General features: G+C 47.7%; 1 protein-coding gene across 4 annotated transcripts in view; it reads right to left on the bottom strand.

Annotated features, from left to right (window-relative positions):
* The window catches only part of MVB12B (multivesicular body subunit 12B), a 220,972-nt gene that overhangs the window by 103,505 nt on the left and 96,479 nt on the right, over positions 1–20,988 (bottom strand). For all 4 annotated transcript variants that reach the window (XM_086684033.1, XM_086684035.1, XM_086684036.1 and 1 more), the window contains exon 7: positions 6,512–6,606. In XM_086684033.1, the coding sequence (XP_086540159.1) occupies positions 6,512–6,606 (95 nt within the window). The remainder of the gene's footprint in view (positions 1–6,511; positions 6,607–20,988) is intronic.

Below are 20,988 nucleotides of genomic sequence, written 5' to 3'. Positions count from 1 at the left end.
AGAGCAAACCTGGCCACCTGTCAACTGCACCTTTTACATCAGGATATACAAATACACTATGCGATCAATTCCCCATCCGCTCCCATTCATTTCTTCTTTTTCTTATTATATTTTTCTTTGTGCTCGATTTTGTTGTCAGTCAGGGCAAGAATAGATGGATAGACAAGGGACGCATGGCTGTTAGGGGCGATGATAAAAATTTATTTGCCTTTAAAATGACTTATTTCCTCCTTGATTTGAGCACCCTTATTATAAATATTTCTTTCGCTTCATTCAGGAATCTCCCCCGTCTGCTATTATCTATGGCTGTGTCAAACGGAGGCTTCTCTCCTGGGTCCTGGCCACCCTCCCCTCCACGTTCTCCCCCACCCTGCCCCCACCTTCTCCAACCAGTCCTTGGTGGTTCTGAAAATCCTCGGCGGAGGATGAAGGAAAGCGGGGGTCTGAATACAAGGCCACATAAGGCACACGAGTACGTCCATGACGGACAAAGGCCATGGGGGACGTTTGCGAACGCAGAGGTTGCTTGGCGTTCTTAGGTGGGGGCTTCCCCTGGAAGACAGTGGTGTTCCCTCAATTGTGGTTACTGGTAACATCGTCCCTCAACCCACGCACGGCTGACACGCACCCAAACACAGGGGAAGAGGAGAACCAGGGGCATGCACACAGGAGATGCGGACACAAATCCTGCAGAATACCAGCAACGCTGGGCGCAAAGCAGTTGTTGGTTAGAACGTCTCACACAGAAACAAAATCAAACTGTCTTTCTCGAACACCCCTATTGTTTTGGTCTCAGCTTCATTGTCCAACCCGACCATACTTTATGGTCGTTAAAGGATTAGGTTTACGTTCAATTTTCCAGGTGAGATTTTTTTTTTTTCCCTAAAAGACAGAAATAATGTAATCACTGCAAATGAAAGGAAAAATGTGTGTATAATTGTTTGGTACGGGGCAGAGGAGTTTTTAAATGATCACACTGTAAAACATACAGATTTTTTTTTTTTTTGAAGATGATGAGCTGGTAGCAGAAATTTTATCCAATTGGATGAAATATATAAGTCATGAATTTCATAATGCTGATAATTAAATGTCCATCTTCCAATTTAAATGAGGACTAGATTAAAACTGCATGGAGAAGGCTGATATTCAGAAATCATTAATTATTTTTAATTGCTTTGTGCTTTCCTGGTCTGATGTCAGAGTTACACAGCTCATACACGGTTCTGTTTCAGATGAAATCCTTCTCCTCTCTGTGCAAGTCTTGTGAGTCAAGGCGATGAGTCGATGGACTCGGATTATCCGTGCTCACAGGCTTCCTGGCCCAACATCTTGAAAGGGGGCTGGGATTTTAAGAGGGCACAGCTGTAGAGGGCAATAGCAGGACTTTTCCAGCCATCAGAAAGAACTCTGGAAAAAATGAGAAGACCCAAGAACACTAAAGGTGGGGGGAGACTCCCCCCCCCCACCCTGCCCATCTGCTGGGACAGTTCCAGGTTACAGCTTTTGTCCGGGTGCAAGTGGGGACCCCTTCTACTCTCAAAAGTGATGGTGTGGGCAATCAGTTCTGTGGTCAGCCCCATGCTGATGGACAAATGAAGAGATCAGCAAGGCCAACTGCCTACGTACCAAAGGGAAGAGGAGCCGGGCCCCTCGGCCCCCCATGCGGTGAGGCTTCTGGGTATTTCTGCATTGTGGCTCATCCGGAATTCACGGACTGTTTGAGATTTTGGTCTTTCTTGCATGCCAGTTCCTATATGCATTTGCGTAGTTTTACTATTTTACACTACTAGGTCAATTTTTTTTTCGAAAGGGAGACAAATGAGTTCTTTGGGGAAAAATCTGCACTTGGAGGTCTAAATCAGTTGATAACAACAAAACAAAAGGGTAGCGCAGCGTGGTTCCCCATACCTATTGCCTCCTGTTCATTAAGCCAAACTGCCCTAAGTCAGATAGCAGACATTCCTTGGTTAGAAAAAGTGATCGCGGGCATGTCGTGGCAGAGCCGCTCGGTATGGGAGCCTATGGCCCAGGTGCGCTGTCCAGGGTGGACAGGAGGTCAGGGAGCTCCTCATTCCTGACACTCCCCACGGCTCCAGTCCCTAAGGCACGGGATGCCCCACACAAGAACATTTTGAAAATGTCTCCTTCAACCACCAACTCGTGTTAGGGGTTCAAACACGAGCAGATTCCCCAGTACACAGGCCTCCAGTCTGTCCTTCTCAAACTCCCTGAACAGGGGCTGTTCTGCTGTCCACAGACAGCATCGTATAGGGCCCTCTTTATGAGGAAGAATTCCGTAAAAGGAATAGTTAGGCTCTTCCCAAGCAACCAGCTTATTTTTATTCTTATCCATACAGAGCTTGTCCTGATTTAGAGCCAAACCCAGAATCCCCTTTGTGAAAAACCTCGCCCACAGCCGCACCCCCTCTTTTCCAATCTATATTTTTGTTCACGCTTCCGTTTTCACTTCCACCTTCATTTGGTTACGTGTTATTTTTGGAGCTGCCTTCTATCTGTCTGGAACAGGTGGAATATAAATAAATCAGACAGCTAGACATCTAAAACAGCTCTAAGGGGGAAAAGGAAGGGTCGGAGGCTATTGTTTGGGACTAAAAACAGAAGACTTCCCAGGAGAGAGAAGACATTCCTAAAAAGAAAACCAGCATCGAGAGACAGAACAAGGACACTCAGGAGCAGGGATGCGGGATGGAATCTAGAAAAATCAATGTGGCCCTGAGGAGAGCCCTCTCTGGAGGTAAGGTCTTAGAGGCACCTAACTGAGGGGAGCACACAGGTTAGAACGTCGCCAGGAGAGCAAGAGCCCACGAGCTGCCATTCGTCAAATGTAAGAATTAAACAAAAGTGGTTTGCCAGCTCTCACATACACGGATAGTCAAGTGGGCCACACCAGGCACCCACCATTTCATTTCTAGCTCCTCTTTCCAGGAGAATCATCCTCAAGCCCTAATGAATAGAGGGACATGGTGATGTGGGGAGATGGCCCAAGCTGCCAGGCTCTCATGCTCAGTCTGCCTCTGTACCACCAGTGGAACAGGCCAGATGCTGTCAGCCTTGCAGTCAGCGGTCTTTGGGAGATATCGGCGGACAGGAGATTCTGGGGACCGGACAATAGAAAAAACCCACATATTCTCAAAAGGGGACCATAAGAAGATAATTGACCTGTGGCCTGCGAGTGATCTCCAGTAGAATTTAGAAGCCCGTTCTGAGTCAGGAGGCTTGTGAGCTCTCAGAAAGGACAAGGCACTTATGGGGGCCAGTGGGGCCAAGAGCATGCCAAATGAACTCCGGGTCTAAGCTTTTTATTATAAAAGCAACACTTGCCAACATAGAAAAATGAGACACTACAAAGAAGGAAAAAAGAAAAAAAGAACAGGCAAGGCTGGTGAAAACCACTGGAAACACCCTGGCAGGTACCTTCCCAGACCTTTCCAGACTTCACATATTTTTTTTTTTTTTTAATGCAATCACATTGCACACTCCGGCTGCCACTTACCATCCATGCACACTTTTTTATCCACATCATTTTTTCATGCCTGACAAGGCCAATGTAAGAATGTTTCATAATTTAACCCTATGCTTTTGTTTTGGATATTTACGAGATCCATCCCCCAACCCCTTTTCCTGAGTGTTATCATTTTTAAGAAGCGGCGTTGCTCATCCCTGTGGATGAATCTCTTCGTACACCGCTAAGTATTTCTCTGAAGTTCTTACTGGCAGAAGCGGGAGGATCAAAGGTGTGCTTTGTGGCCGTGTGAGGAGCGTACGGGGTGTCTGAGCAAGGGGACAGGAGCCTCTCAGGATTTCAGCACTGAGTCAGCAGAAGCCCCTCATCCCACTTCCGTGGGCAAGACAGAACTATTGGCGGAACAGTTGGCACGTGTTGGCTGATGGATTGCATCTGGACCCCCAAATGGCTGAATGAACATGAACATGTGGAAAGACAGGGCCCAGCTGAACAAGGGAGGGCCCCACAGAGACAGAACGGGCTGGCCGGAGGTAGTGGGCACAGATGCCAGAGGCATTCGAACGGCCAATCGGGATGATCGCCTGCCCCAGGGGTCAGAGAGAGGATTCCTGAGCAGGGCAGATACCGAGCTAAAGGCTTTCCTTCCTCCCTGCCATAAACAGTTCACGAACACGTCCGTGTGCTCAGGCCAGGGCTCCGTACTCTCTCCTCCCCTTCCTCTAGCAGCTCAGAGCACCGTCTCTTCCCCTGCAGGCCTGACACACGCGAACCGTCTCAGTGGAAGGTACAGGAAAGAGGACAGATTAACAGGTGTGCCTTTGAGAAAACGTGTAAGAGTAAATATTACTTTAGTAACGACGCATACAAGTGGGCGGCTCGCTTTTCTGATTACTTCGTTTGGAAACCTCCTTTGGAAGGGCCTACAAATGAAGGGAGCCATGATTGAATGTTTTCAGGAAGGAACCAGAGTGCACCAGGGGTGTGTGCCAAAGGCCTGGCCCCTGGAGTCTGTGGTGAACGTGCACCAGACAGCCGGTCCAGAAGAACAGGATGATCCATTCATTTGGTTACCAGCAGAGCTCCGATGACCATGCATTGGGCACGCTTTGCCTTGAGTGTCTTTGGAATAAACCATCGAAACCTTAACTTTGCGATACCAAACTGAGATGTGCCACTCAGCGCCAGATCCTGTTCATACGGAGCAGGGGGTGTGGGGGTGGGGGTGGTCCCTGTTCCCTTCTACCAGAACGGCTCGCAGGCAGGCAGCTGGTGGGTGGGCGGGCAGGCTTCCCAGCTGCACCACGGTTGCCCAGTGCTGAGCTTGCAGGCCTTATGGAGGCAGCGGGCCCTGCGGACTCTTCCTGGCAGCATTACAACAAAGCCGTCCCGGACCCGGGTGGAGCGATTTGGTGCCCGCAGCCGCCGACGAGACCGGGGCTGCCCGCGGCCCTGCCGTAGCCTCGACGGTAGATGTTTGGAAGATAAAACCCAACAGACTGCCACTTACATAAATGTAACAGGAAGTTTCTGAATGGCTTCCCCTGTGTCTTGAGGCCGTTACCTCGGTATTGCTAAACTAACAACACCTCATCAAAGCCTCGGGGCGAGGAAGCAGTGGTCCAGAGGCAGACAGGAACATTCCTGCCAAACCAGGGGAGATTTCACTCTGTGGGCCCTTTCTGCAGAAATGTCAACAGCTGGGAAAGCCATCAGAGAACCCAGGTAAGGTGGGGGGAGCTGAACACCATGGCTGGAAAAAGATTTGCAAGCTGGAGGGAAAAAGTCATCTGCTTTGATTGAGCTTTCCTCATGTGCATTCGGAACGGGGTCGCCCTGCTGGATTTCACAGACCTGTTTTGCACCACCATGCCACGAAGCATCTGGGGAAATATTCAGCTTTTCTACAAAATAGGTCATCTTTCCACACTCGTTATGCTCCTTGTCGACTTTGCCGAAATAGCCACAGCACAAAAGAAATCCTCTCTGGAGGTGCTTTTCTGAGACAACGTGCTCCCTCTACCCTTTGGGGCGACCAGGGCTTTCAGAACATCCCTGGCCTTCCCTTTCCCCACCCAGAAATCGAACAACTGGCTTTTGCTTCTACTTCCAAACCTATTAGGGAGTGATCATAACAAGAGAAACTGATACTGACATGAATTATACCATTGTTCTATTTCATCTATTTAGTAACCCCAAGTTGCAATTTTTAGAAAAAAGATTACCTTTTAAATAACGGATTCATTATGGTACATGAATGAATGCCATGTTCCCGTGTTCAAAACGTCACTCACCATTAAGGGTGTGCGCTGGTAAGTGGCACCAATTTGCTACTTCCCCTGATACACAAACGCCCCTGACTGGAGGCCGAGGATAATCGGAGGTGAGCCTGCGGGTTTCCTCCGCTCTTAGCGGGTCACCTGTGCTGCCAGGCACCTAATGAATCTCCACTCTGTAATAAGGGTTGCAGGAGTCCCCCTCCCCGGGTGAAGGTGAAAAGGGAGACTCACGCCGCTGACGTTCCTGCCAAAGTAACACCAGCAATTTCAAGGCCGGGTTCAGAAATCGCAGACCCCCACGATGGTGGTTGGGAGGGGAGACCGCCGGTGTCCCTTCGGGCCACAAATCTGGCTTTGGGAAATGAGAGGTGTGGACAGACCTGGATGTGGGCTGGTGAGCAGACCGGGCCTGGGCTCTGTGCTGCTCCCAAGACCCCAGGGGCAATCTGCCCTGGCCCTGGCAGGTGAATGATACAGGGACTATTCTCAGGAAGCCTCCCTTCAAGCTTGTGAAATCCACACATTGTTTTTCATCATTAGTCTCAAAACACACGGAGTATCTGGCCCTCCTCTAAGTGCTGAGGTGACATAAAGGAAGGAAAGGGCTGATCTCTGCAGGGAACAGGCCCCTTGCAGGGTGAAAGAGAGAGGGAAGACAGATGCCATTCGAAGCCAGGAGACACGCAGAGGGAGGTGGTGCCCGGGACACAGACACGGTAGCTGGCCAGTAGCAGAGGCCCCAACGTACCTGATATGGCATACAGATTGGAGTGCTGGTACTCATAGTCAGCCCGAGTGCTGTTCCTGCCTCGGAAGGTAGCAGGGAGCGTTAGAGAGATGTGCCTAAGAAAGAGACGGAGGAGAAAGGAGGTTACAGGGCGTGCAGAGCACTCCCCAAGGCCCAGAAAGCCCCCACACCACCAACGGCCCGCAGCAGCACAGAGCATGAGGTGGGGGTGCCCTGGTGAGCAGGCCCCCCAACGGCTCGAATTCCCCCAAGGAATTCCGAAGTTTCCAGGCATCAGAAGTCACCTTTTTTTCTAATTCCTAAAAGAACATCCAAGTGGAGGAAAGGGTTTCCCAAGCCTCATGGCATGTCCAACCCAAGGTGCTTGAAGGAGGTGGGCAACTTAGTCTCGACCTCGGTCCACGGGGCAAGATATACCAGCAGGAGCAAATACTTAGGCTCTGGACAGGCGTCTCGGTTTGTTCTGCCATCTTGGCTCATTATCTACCCAATGGCTTTCATACCTGTCCCATGGAGCCACTGAGGATAACAGTGCAGGAAGCGCTTTGTGAACAAAGGTGTTGAGCATTATTATTACCATGTGAGTCCAGGAAAACTAACAACCACTGAGAATCAGAATGGCATGCTCTTCTGAATGGCTATGCCTGCATGTTCCCCCCTCTGGCAGAAGCACACAGTAGGTGCTTAGGAAAGCACCTTTGATTGATTCAACACTGTCTTTTACGGCACAGGTGTTGGCCATTAAAGCTCACAGTGCGCACAGAGCAGAAGCGAGTATTCAATCAAAGTAGATAAGCCATTTAGTGTGGTCATCAGCTGCCTTTAGCAAATGCAAAAAAGATGAAAACGATAGGAAATATATTTCAAACCCACCAGGTCTGCATAGAAAAAACAAACAAACAAACAAACAAACAATAAAGCCTCTTCCTGGTATGACTGGGAGGTGGCCTGAAATAGCTCAGGAGCCAGAGTTTTGGCCACACTCAGTCATTCCCAAAAGGGAAAAGACGGAGGAAGGGAACGTTTATTACATCAAGCAAGCTTTACGTTGTACATGTTGCCTTTTTCACACAACAAATGTGTGACCTCCAGGAATGACTCTTGTACATCCAGGCTCCTAGGAGGGAAGGTTCTCTGGGCAAGACCTGTTTCCGCAGAGCCAGGAGAGAGCAGAAGCCTCTTGGCTACGAGATGAGCACCTAGGGCTGTAGAGGCATTCGGTTTGTTGGGCTGCAGGGTTAAGCACGGAGGCAAACACCTATGTCACGGAACAGCCTTGCTGAACCAAGACGGGAGGGCGGGGGGAGGAGGAGGGCTTTGCTGAGCACAGGCTGCACTTAGCAGTGTAGGGCCACCAGCAGGCAGAAGCACAGGGAGACCCTGACGTGTGTGTGTGTGTGTGTGTGTGTGTGTGTAGTGAATCTGAATGTCTGCTCATTACTGATGCTAACTAAGGATGCAGAGGGGAGCTCTCTGAAGGAGCTCCCAGGCTACAGGGTGTTGAGGTACAGAAGCAAGCCACTGTGGAACAGGACATGCGCCTGGGTGCTGAGTGAGCACAAGAGTTCCGACAAAGGGGATGGGCTTCTAGTGACCCCTTCTCAGAGGAGGACGTGGGTCTCAACACAGTACAAGGGACTCAATGGAGAGTCAGGGAAAGCCAACACTGGCACAGGGTCAGGGAACACGTGGAAACGGCGCTGGAAAGGACACTGAATGCCTTACTGCAAGGTTTCTATCCCCTAGGATGAAGGTTCCCGATTCTGTTCCGCCCGTCACAGCACAAATGAAGGCATTAGAGCCACCTGGGAGCTTGCTAACACTACAGAGTCACAGCCACGCCCCTGGGGAGTCGGGTTCAGCGGGCCTGGGGTGCGGCCAGAAATCTATTTTTAACAAGCTCCAGCAGTGACTCTGAAGGCTGGCCAGGTTTGGGACCCTGAGACGATGAAGAGCAGCTGCAGAAGGGTTTTACACAGTTGATCGGCGCCTCTGACCACAGCACTTAGTCAATGAAGCTGAGCAAACAGAAGAATGAATTATTGACTGTGGTTGTGGTTGAGCGGAGCAGAAATGATGACAGGTGAGCCTACAGAGGGTGCTCGCCGTGTGCCAGGCCTCGGGGTGTGCAGATCTCACGCACTCTCTCCTGGCTCCTCGTGCCGCCCCTGGGAGGCGAGTGCAGGGCCCGGTGCAGGATGGGAGGCCCCGGTTCAAACACTGGAAATTTCAAGATGGGGACAGCAGAGCACTGTGCCAAGCGTGGGGCCCTTCGAGGCTGGGCCCCGGTGCACCGGTCCCGGCGGCACATCCACGAAGCTGGCTGAGGCAGACGCTGATATTGCACCAGTGAGGGGATTTCCAGAAGCCAGGGAAGGACTACACTGCAGGGCTGCCATTCCTTAAGATTTCCAAGCCTTGAAAGCACTTGCAAGAGCTACATGCAAGCAAACTAAGGACATCACACATCTGTGCAGTGCAGTGGCTACTCTAGGGCCTGGAGGCCTTCAAGGAAGGCTCATGGAGGAGGTGGGTGTTAGCGGGACTTCAGGAGACCGGCGGACCTGGACGGTGGCAAAGAAGTCAACCAGCAGCCAGAAGAGAAGACAGGGCCAGCACAGCCGTTCAGTGGTTAGAGACGGGCCAAGGGGTCTGGAGCGAGAACACATAGATGGGGCCCAGGGCAGGGGTGCAGGACAGGCAGGGCCCCTGTGTGGGCAGAGGTCACCCTAGAGCAGGCAGGGAGGGGACATGAAAATGCCCACCAAGTTACAGGAACGCTTGCTTACAAATATGATTGCACATGGGGGGCAGGGAATGGAGGACAGACAGGCAGAAAGGCGAAACTAGCCTCCTAACTGGCAGGAGGCCGGAGTGGTCAGAGCCTGAAGGCCGGGAGAGGGTGTGGGACCAGGCTGAAGACGGCTACGGGGCCACAGCACAGCAGGGCCCTGCATGAGCTCGGACTGTATCCAGGAGGACTTTGAAGCAGAGATGTGACAAGATCCAATTTGCAATTTTAAAAGAATGCCCGCCTGTGGGAAAGTGAGGAAATAAAGCTGAGACGCCACTGTATGGGAACGGAGCAGCAAATTACAATGGAGATTATCAGGAAATTGCAATTATTCAGCACTTACTGTGTGTAGACCCTTAACAATTCCTGCCAAAGGGTCCTGCTGCAGCCCTCTAAATGAATGGTTTGGGGGCAATTCTAGAATACAAAGGACTTAAACATGAAGGATGTGCTAGAGAAATCAGGTGTGGGGCTCCTCAGCTGCCCCACTCAACGTGGACTCCCTGGTCTGAACCTTCCTGCTTCCCTGGGGCATCAGGCTGTGCCCGGCTGATAGGCTCTGCAGCCCTCCCTCCCTTGGCCAGCCTCCCTTCCTTGCAGATGGTCCTTTCTGGCTCCTCCTCCAACTTTTTAAAAAGTTGCCATTTGTAAGGGTTCTGGTTTAGCACGCGCCCCATTCTGCACGATTTCCCTGGGCAACCTAACCTGCCTCCATACCCTGACTCAAGCTGCCCTCACACACCAGCCTGCCTTTCCCAACTCTGTCTCCTGTCACTCACTTTTCCCTCTACCAGGAAGAGGGAAAGTCCTGTAAACCTCTGAATATGCCATGTTTTTTTTTTTCATGCTTTAGTCTGACTCTTTATCCATGCTGCTCTCCTTCCTAGAATCTCCATTTCTTCCTTACCTACCCTCCAAACTCCTATCCATCCCTCAAGAACCCACCTAATCATATCTTCTTTGTTAGAACCTTCCCTGGGCTTGTTCTGGCATCACAGAGGTCCCCCCCCCCCCCGCCCCCCGCCCCCCGCCGCCGTCTCCAGTTCTCACAATATACTTGAAGCATCTGATACGAATCTGCCTTCCTAACATGACTGAGACCTCAAGAGCAGGGCCAAAGCTCATCAGTTTTGTACTCCATTTTCTAGGACGATTTCTGACCTAGGGTAGACAACCGTTGAACATACATTGACCACATCAAGTGCTCAACCTACTCCACTAAAACCTTTGGATCTTTTTGACATAAATGGCTATAGCATCTATTATTTTGTTTCCGTGCATGCGTGTTTGCCAATTAGACTCAAGCAGTCTCCTGAGACCATGCATCCCACTCCTCTGTGCTCTGAGGAAAACAGGCATGATGGAAGAAGAAATCAGTACTGGTGGTGGTCGGGAATCTATGGGAGGTGGAGGGCGGGGGGAGGACAGAGAAAAGGTTTCTGATCTCCTACTCTAGACAATGTACGGTTTTCACAGTCCCTGTGGAATTAAAAGAGCATTCAAGTTGCAGACCCAGCTGTGCCTCTTACAGAGTCATTGCTCCATAGCAATGTGTTGAACTGAAATGAAGTTACCCAAAACTCCAGCTACAGTGGTTCCTGCAAGAGTATGATGCAGCATTCAGAGGGCAGGAAGAGAGGCCCCGGACCAGAGACAGCTTTGGGGAGAAGAGTTCCCTACGCTGCAAATAGAGGCTTTTCGCTTCTGTTGTTTGGCCACAGGAAGGAGGGGACGTGGGAACAAACAGGAGGTTGAAAAGGCTCAGCAAGGCCTCCCTTAATGAGGATGGACAGTTGGGGCTGAGGGGACAGATAACCTGTGGTTAAAGAGGAAGAAAAAGTCACCTGCTGAAGGAGAAGTGGCCCAGGGGCGCTGCGGTGTCAGATTAGCCTGAAAATGACAGACGACAGGAACCAGGGAGGCTCTGCATTCAGCGGCGTCTCAGAGTAAAAGGAAATTCTACGTCCCCCGGGGTCGGGGGGGACCCCACGCCAGGCACTGGGCTGAGTTTCTTTACATATACCCCTCGCCTGATCTTCCCAGCAACCTTTTCACATAAGAATAGTTAACTCCATTCAATAGAACAGGGGACTGGGGCTTTTGAGGTAAAGCTGACAAACAGAAAGCTGGGAATTAATGAAAAGGTTAGTTTATGTGTCCTCCGGAGATTATTACCGTTACCCGAAAGTCGCCCTGATGTATCGTCTTGACTACCGGCTACGCAGAGTGAGGACTGCATGGTCCATCCCTAGGCCCCCCTTGAAAGTGATGTCAAGGACGCCACATCTCTGCCACTTGCTAGCTTGAGGACCCTGGAAGGCCACAGTCCCTCTAATACCACCTCACAAAGGGAAAAACAACAGCGTGGGACAACCCACGGCCCAACCGCAAACCCAGGGAGGCAGAGCAGTGGCGGTGGTGAACAGTATTGGCCCTGCAGTCAGCCTGACGCGGGTTCAAACCCCAGCACCGCCCTAGGCGCTGGGTGCCCTTCAGTGAGGGTATGTTGCCTGCTGGTGCACACCTCGCTACGAGGCAGAGCAGACAGTTAGTGTCGGTGACAATTTCACATACAGATCCTATTCTGATTCTTCCTGCTCCTGCCATTGTTTTAGAGTCCTGTTCATGAGGGCCTCAGCCCAGGACCATTACAGAACCCACTGGTGTCCTCTCTCTGCGGGAGAATGAAATCCCACTGCCCCACCATTGGGACGTCCTGCCAGCTCCAGCCCATCCCTCCTCCCTGAACTTGTCCTGTTCACGGTCCCTGCAATCACCTCCTCCAACCTCACCAGCAACCTGAACTCTCATTCCTGCCTCAGGGCCTCTGTACTTGCTGTTCCCTCTGCCTTAAACACACTTCCCCCAGCTCTCCAGAAGCTGGCTTCTCCCCCCCCGCAGGCCACCCCCTAGATGTCTGCTGGGGCACCCCTCCTCCAGCCGCTTGCTCTTATGACACCCCACTTTCTTCTCTGCAGACCCCTCCCACTCTGCAGGACTGTCCGATTTGCTTCCAAGTCACCAGAACATGATCTCCACTACACTTTCTCTTTCCACCAAAGCCCTAGTGCCTAGAACAGTGCCCTGCACACAGTGGGCACTTAAAAATATGAGAGCCTTGTAAGATTACCTAATGCCTGAACGAAAGGGTGAATCTGATTCTGACCTGTACTTAGAGACAATGTGGGGAAACTTACGGGAAAACTTCCCATTTGTCTCTTTCTCATCCCCAGGACAGACTTGGTTAAGTGTTTGGAAAATGCAACTATTTCTGCTTCATGAATATTTTTACATAAACATAAACACATTCATCACGGCATTGCTTAAAATGCAAAAAATGGAATAAAATATCAAATAATAGGGGACTGGTTAAAAAATTATGGTACAACTTTATCTGACAAAATAATTTTACAGCCATTTAAAACATTTTAGAAGACTGTAACAGCCAGAGCCCGTGCCTGTTACTACAGCATCTGGTGGGAAGATACAAAGGCCTAATTTTCACACTTGAAGTTGTGATTGGTTAACTCAATACCTTGGCTTCTTTCCCATAACCTCATGGTCTAAAGAGATTAAGGGAACGCACCATTCATGATGCTGGATGTTGCTGGCAGAGGAAAGAAGGAAGCAGTCAGGTGCTTCAGCAGACCGTGGACACTAGATGCTCTTCTGAAGCACCCAATCCAGAGGGGTTAGAAGAACGAGTACTCCATGGCATCCAACAAAACTGAAAAGTGATGGCTGCTGGTGCCCCCAAAGACACCAAGTTCAGTGAAGTCACTTCAAGGGGCCCCAAAGTCGTTGATTACTCTGCAAGCAGAGCAATGTGTTTTAGATTTTAAGAGTGTTCATAAAGATCACTAGCAGGCCAGAAAGACCCAAAGACTCAGGAAACCCGCTCTACCTAGGGGGGCACCTAGAGATGAAGACCTTCTAGAACCATCCCTAGTAGGCCTCGGACCACTGGAACAAGGGATCGACCGTCAGAGGCCAACAATCTCTGCCACTTGACTCAAATGATGGCTCATTATTCCCAAATCTGTTTGGTAACTGGAGAATTCCAACTAGAAGAGCCCCTAAATCCTAGGGGAGCTTTATCTAATGTTCCTCCCCATTCCCTACCGGGGAACAGCCTGGAGGAGACAGGCACACCCTGCTGAGTGATCACCTCTCTCCGCAGGAGGGGCTGGCGGTTCTGTAACAAATAGGTCAGCATCACACATGCTGCTGACAAGGGCTCTGGCTAAATAGATGCTGAGGGAAATTTCATTTTTTTCCCCCAAGTCAGTTTTAGGCACCTTATTCAATTAACATGGCCACTAAGCTGCAGACAGCTCCATATAAAAGCCCCTCAGTTATAGAATACATTTTATTATGTGACAATAGTTGCCAGCACGATTTATTTCCTTTGATGGGATTCTGCTTTTTCCTTGTTAATTTAAATCTGTATTTTCTAGTGCTGATTCCAGGTCTGTGTGAATTTTTAAAATGTTACCATTAATCTTCCGGACCCAGTGGCCACATATAATGAAGATGGCTCTGCCCAGGCGGCTGTAATGCCTGCTGTCCTCTCAAACTGTCAGAGGGCAGCATGGAGGGAACGGTGGCTGGTGAGGCAGAGGCAGACTCAAGGTTGGAGACAGACGTCACTTTTATCTCTCACCTCTTATATACGCATGGGTGCACACATGTTCACGCACATATGCAGAACAAACTTTGTGGTGTGAAATTACAACTCCCATTCTGTTTTTCCGGGACTGACAGCTGTATTAGACCCACCTTCGGGGGGCAAGAGATCTCAGTGTGTGCTCCAGGGACCTCTGGACACTTTCAGGGAGTCCATAGGGTCACAACTATTTTCATAATCATACCAAGACACCGGGGTGCGTGGGTGGCTCAGTCGATTAAGCATCAGACTTCAGCCCAGGTCATGATCTCACAGTTTGTGAGTTCAAGCCCCATATCGGGCTCGGTGCTGACAGCTCAGAGTCTGGAGCTTGCTTTGGATTCTGTCTCCCTCTCTCTTTGCCCCTCCCCTGCTTGCACTCTCTCTCTCTCTCTCTCTCTCAAAAATAAACATTAAAAAAAAAAATAATACCAAGACACCCCTCCTCTTACAAGCAGAAAGAAGTTTTCAGAAGCTGCGGGACTTCTGAGGTCATCGCTCGCTCTGATGTCTCCTTGCATATTCTTGTGTTTCACGTGTTTCTCAGTTTTAATTTCTAATAAGGTAATTATAGATAAACATAAGCCACTTAAACAAAAAGCTCTTTGGAATCCCCAATTTTTAAAACTATGAAAGTCTTAGACCAACCAGCTTAAAGACCACTATTGTAGGACAATGTGTTGGAACTCTGCAAAAGCCCGAGGTGTGAAATTGGTGGGGTGGGGTTTAGAAGAGTAGTAAGAAAAAGAACAAAGGCTTGGTCTTAGTATTCTTCATTAAAGAAAAAGGTGCTCGTGGCAAAAAGTTAAAAAATGTTCACAAGCGGAAAAAAGACAGAGGACAAGACTTACTTGCTAAGGCCAAGCAAGTAACTATTTCCAAGAATTTAGTTCATAATAAAGTAATCTAGGGCCGCCTGGGTGGCTCATTCAGTTAAGCGTCCGACTTCGGCTCAGGTCATGATCTCACAGTTCGTGAGTTTGAGCCCCGCATCGGGCTCTGTGCTGACAGCTCAGAGCCTGGAGCCTGCTTCGAATTCTGTGTCTCCCTTTCTCTCTGCCCCTCCCCCGCTCATGCTCTGTCTCTCTCTCCTTCAAAAATAAATAAACACATTTTAAAAAATTAAAAAAAAGAATAAAGTAGTCTAAAATATTTGAAGGTTTTGCTTTAACCTATTATTCATTTACCTGAACCCTGCAAGGGGGAATGACAGAGCTAGAACATGTTTGTCAAAAAAAAAAAAAAAAAAAAATTATATACCTACATATAGAAAGGAAAAGAGACACAGCAGGAATAAAAATAGGAAATGACCCAAGAGATTCACAGTAACTATTCTAGAGAAGATGAAAGGAAGGGACAAAATTATGAAGTCCAGAAGGCCTAGGGTTTGATACACTCTGATTAAATGCATCTTGATTTAACAGCCTCAGCAGGGTGGGAAGGGGACAGTGCCTAGACAGCCAGCCAGTAAAGAGGAGTCAGGTGTCTGGTTATAGTAACTGGATCATGACACTCGTCACATGAGAGCTACCTCACAGTTCCCTGATGAGCCTGTGAATCCCTTTTCTGAATGGTAGTGAGCAAACACTTAGAGAATATAAACTTGTATTTGGGGGACAAGGCCAGAAGTGGCAGACCGCTCTGAACAGAAACAGCAGATCTTCAAAATACCAGGGAATAACAGTTGTTTATTCATTCACACTGGGACAAAGAATTGACAGTTGAAAAAAAAATCAAATCAGGGGGATGAAAGCGTACGTGCCCTAGAAAAACCAGGACTGTAGGGTTTGTAGGGCCAGTGATGGCTCTGGCCAGTCTCCTCTCACAGAGACTCTACAAAAACTAAAGAAAACAGAGAAAGGTAATGAAGATTCAGGATGTCTCCCAAGTAATGAGCACTTAAATGAGATGTGGGGAGAAGTCATACATCCTGCCAGTTGGTCAACACCCAGTCTAGAAATACATATCCTCACACCTAGGTCTATACAAAAAGGTCACACAACAAGAAATTCGCTCTAAAAAAAAGAATTTACTGTAGGATACAGAGAAAGTTATCTGCATTAGAAATACAGAAATAAAATTAAAAAAAAAACCTGTATCAGTAATATCGTGGAAACCCCCCCAAGTTTTCCAGAATGTAGAGAAAGAATACAGAGATGATGAGGAAAACTATGATAAACATAGAAAACCAATCTAAACATTCTCAGTGTTAGAAAGAAATCAGAATAATTAAAAGTAACAACCATAAAAAAAAAAAAAAAGTTTAAAGCTTGCCTAATCCAAAGAAAAAAAATACCCAACCAAATATAGAAGTCAACAGGGCTTCCACCATTCCAAGCAAAAATCAATAAAGACTCATGGCTAAATAAATCCTGACTTCCAGACTCCCTAATTTCAAGACTTAGTATAAAGCTACAATAATCAATACAGTGTGGTATTAGGGCATAAAGATAGACACATAGATCAATGCAACAGAATGGAGAGTCCAGAAATAGACCCACACATATATGATCCATGGATTTTCGGCAAAGGTGCCTAGACAATTCAATGAAGAAAGGGTAATCTTTTCAACAAATGGTGTTGGAACTAGATAGCTACATGTAAATAAATGAATCTTGATGTTTTCCTCACACCATTGATAAAATGACCCGAGATTCACAGAACTGTTCTTAGAGAAAAGAGAAGGGGCAAACTGTTAAGTCTAGAAGTCCTAGAGTTTGATACTTTTAATTTAAATGCATCTTGATTTCATGGGCATAGCATGGCCTCTTTTAGAGGAAAATGAAGGGGAACACTTTTGCGACCCTAGGTTTGGCAAAAATTTCTTAAATAAGACACAGAAAAGCACAAACTATACAAGAAAAAAAATCAACTTCAACATCTAAAACTCTTTTTAATGTTTATTTATTTATTGGGAGGGGAGGGGCAGAGAGAGAATCCCAAGCAGGCTCCCTGCGGTCAGCACAGAGCCTGATGCCAGGCTTGAACTCACGAATTGGGAGAACATGACTTGAGTCGAAATCAAGAGTCAGACACTTAACCAACTGAGCCGCCTAGGCGCCCCAAAACTCTTTTTCTTTAAAAAGATGTGTTACGGGGTGCCTGGGTGGCTCAGTTGGTTAAGTGTCTGACTTCAGCTCAGGTCATGATCTCACAGTCTGTGAGTTTGAGCCCCGCATCAGGCTCTGTGCTGACAGCTCAGAGCCTGGAGCCTGCTTCAGATTCTGTGTCTCCCTCTCTCTCTGCCCCTTCCCCGCTCATGCTCTGTCTCTGTCTCAAAAATAAATAAAAACATTTTTTTAATTAAAAAAAAAAGAAAATAAAAGATGTGTTACAAAAATGAAAAGACAAGCCACAGACCTGAAGAAGATAACTGCAAAACACATATCCAATTTATAGCCAGTATTTATACTGAACTCTTACAACTTCATACAAGACAAATAATCCAGTCAAAAAAAAAAATGGTCAAAAGATTGGAACAGACACCTCACTAGAGAAAATGTACAATCAGCACATGAAAAGATGTTCAACCTCACTGATCATTAGGAAGTGCAGATTGAGGCCTCAGTGCAATACTACCACACATCTTCTAGAATGGCAAAAATTAAATAGGCTAAAAATATCAATCTGTTGGCAAGGTTGAGGAGCAACTGGAACTCGGATGTGTTGTTGGTGGGAATGTAAAATGGTACAACTGCAGGAAAGAGTTTGCAGTTTCTTAGAAAGTTTGACATACCCCATCATACAAGCCAGCCATTACACTTCTTGATTTTTACCCAAGAGAAATGAAAGGATAAGTCTGTACAAAAAAATCGGACACAGGGGGCGCCTGGGTGGCTCAGTCAGTTAAGTGTCGGACTCTTGATTTTGGTTCAGGTCGTGATCTCACAGTTCTTGAGTTTGAGCCCTGCATCGGGCTTGGCGCGGACAGTGTGGAGCCTTCTTGGGATTCTCTGTCTCTCCTCTCCGCATCTCCCCCCCCCCCCCCCCCCGCCGCCCTTCCCCTGCTCACTCTCTCTCAAAATAAACATTAAAAAAAAGATTTATACACAAATGTACTAAACAGCTATTTATCTGTAGTAATAAAAACTAAAAACAAGCTAAATGTCCAGTGATTTGATAACTATATCACAGTATGTATATCCATGTCATGGATACTACTCAACAATAAAAAAGAAACTGCTGACAAACCCAAGGTGGGTAAATATCAAGAAAATTATGCCAAGTCAAAAATAAAGTAAAAAGTACAGGTGGGATCATTCCGTGATACTATGTAAAGTTCTAGAAAATGCAAACTAACCCATAGGGATAGAAAGCAGATCAGCGGCTGCCTGAGGAGGGAGGCTGTACTATGAAGGAGGACAAGGAGGTTTTGGGGGTGGTGGGTATATTCCAGGATGTTGATTTTGGTGATGGCAGCATATGTCAAAGCTCATCAAATTCTACTTTAAATAGGTGCAGTTTATCCTAGATTGAGTATACTTTAGTGAAGCTGAAAATACTTCCCTGATCTAAAAAAGAAGACAAAAACACCTAAAGAAAGAAGCCAACCGGGCTGACGGTCCTCCAGAAATGGCAGTCAAGAGAGACCCACTGCGAGACGAATCCTGGCAGACACCGACAGTGACTTCAGACTTTTCCTCTATCATACTACTTGCCTCAAGACAAAGGAGCCACAGAGGTTCTGAAGACAGAGCTGAATTCCAGCAATTTCTTATTCCCTCAAGTTGTCTTTCACAGGTGAAGACGCTGACAAAGCAAGACCATTCACGTCCCTTTCTCTGAAAGAAATACATTCAAACATGCGCCAAAGGATCTGAAGTTAAGACTTAAGAGTGGGGAAGAAAGCAGAACAAAGGACCTGCGTTTTTTCTTTCCCCCTAGAAATGGAGCCTGAGGAAATAACTGGAAATGTGGGAAAAGACTTACTGAAGATAAAAACAGGCAAATAACCTTAGCGACATTTTCGGAGGGCTTCCCCTTCACATGCATCACGTAACCCCCACCCGAATCCTACAACTGGGCGCTGAGATCATCTCTGTTTGACAGATGGCCTCGGAAAGGCTCAGCAGCTTGCCTGGGGTGGGGGGTGGGGGGGGGACACAGCTTGGATTTGAACCCTGAAGGGGAAAACTACAAAATTCAGCTCAGAATCGTGACGCTCTACTCAAACACCAGAACGTTAGGTTATAAATATGACATAATTTATGGAACATTATAAAGTCTCTGATTCAAAATACTTTGCAGATATAAAATGATGTTTACAGGTTTTCTGGGTGGAACTGGGGGAGGGTGCTGACCATGTTATTGGGAGCGCGAACTCAGCTGCAGGAGAGGCGTGGGTGCATCCTTGCAGCTGTGTTTGTCAGAGCAGTGAATTGGGAAAATGTTCATTTTAATACTGAACTAGGACAGAAGAAGAAGGAAAATGCCAGACTTTTTCTATCACCACAGCCAAATCTCAAAGACTCAGTTGTTTGATCAAAATGAAACACAACAAACCCTGAGTAGGAAACAACCCTACACACATTATTTCTGTGGGTACCCATATACGTAACAGGCACCCAAGAACCAAAGGGACCTGAAAGGATACATCAGATCACAGCAGAGATGGCCCTGGGCTGGTGGCAGGGCTGGGATCACAGTGTGGACCACGGACGTCTGAGCGGAGAGTGTGGATCCCCCTCTCCCTTCATATATTTTTATGTGTTAATTTTTTCTAACGGGAAGTTATTCTTCTTTTTATCAGTAAAAGGAAGACGGCAGCGACCAGAAGTAGCCGGGAGTGTTAGCTGAGCAAACGTATACGAAAGCAAACAGCACAGCACTCGGTGCTAAAGGAACATCTTGTTTTCCAGCTAACCTGCCTGCTTGTGGACAAGGACCAGAGGTAACGTGCAAAAGAAAGTAACACAATGGGGGGGGGGGGAGGAGGAATAGAATATGCAAAAGCCACAATAATTGAGTGGAGGTGGTCGGGGGAGAAAGAACACGGCAAATGGCTAAATGAAATTCCACTTTATTCCTGCAAAACACCATTGGGAAGAAGTCATCTGTGACACACAGCTTCTGTGCCAGGTGTAAGGACGTGCTTAATGAATGCCATTTAATGAAGAAAAAGGCTCTTATAAAACACCTGGCACAAGCAGGGTGAGGGAGTCACAGGAAAGGGGACCCTCGCTGCACCTGCTGGCATTTTAATAAGCACCTTCTAGAGCGTCCGCTCTCCAAGGCTGGTCAACGGTGTCAGAATGAGGTCCCTGACCATTGCCCACACTCGCTGACAGTTTGGGCAAGCTTATTTCTTAAGGACCATATGCTCAGGTATCAGATCGCCCTGGATGGTAATTAAAATGAATCATTTTCAGCTGGAAAGCCCGACCAGCACCGGTATCCTCAAAGACTTCGCAGAGGATTCCCACTCCAGGTCCCCTGTGCTTCCAAACTGAGTTCTGAGTTAGATTTAGATCTGTGAAGACCCAGAGATAATGAGAGATAATGTTGCGATTTTTTTCTTGCAATTTCATTCCACTGAGACTGAAAGTCTTGAGGACTTTAAGGACTCTAGGTCCTAAAATAATTTTCGGTCTGGGGAGTTTTCTTTTCTCGTTGATTTTGGAACCAACCTCAGAAAGAAATAACCACGTGCAAGTTTCACTACCATTTTTAAGGGCTGATGAGACATTTTTCCTTTTGTTTTGTGGCTGACACCAGCAGAGTCAAGTGAGGTTTTGTAAAACCTAAAAGACCTATTTCCTCTACGACGATCTTCACGATCTCACAAACTTTCTATGCTCAGACTTGAAACTTGATTCCAAATATACCCAATGAATTGATGCTGCCCAAGGGCAGACGGACTGAGGTATCGGTAGGCACACAAGGCTGCCATAGTCATATGTTGTGACTGACTCGGTCCACCAGTTTTTAACTGAGCTCCTACTATATGCCAAGCACAGGTTTGGCACAGAGATCGTTTGAAAACCCAAATGAGAAATGCGTATTACTAAGTGAAAGATG

Source organism: Puma concolor, chromosome D4, assembly GCF_028749965.1.
Source record: "Puma concolor isolate L17-30 chromosome D4, mPumCon1.1.hap2, whole genome shotgun sequence".
Taxonomy (NCBI): Eukaryota; Metazoa; Chordata; class Mammalia; order Carnivora; family Felidae; genus Puma; species Puma concolor.
This window is presented reverse-complemented; position numbering and strand designations above follow the sequence as displayed.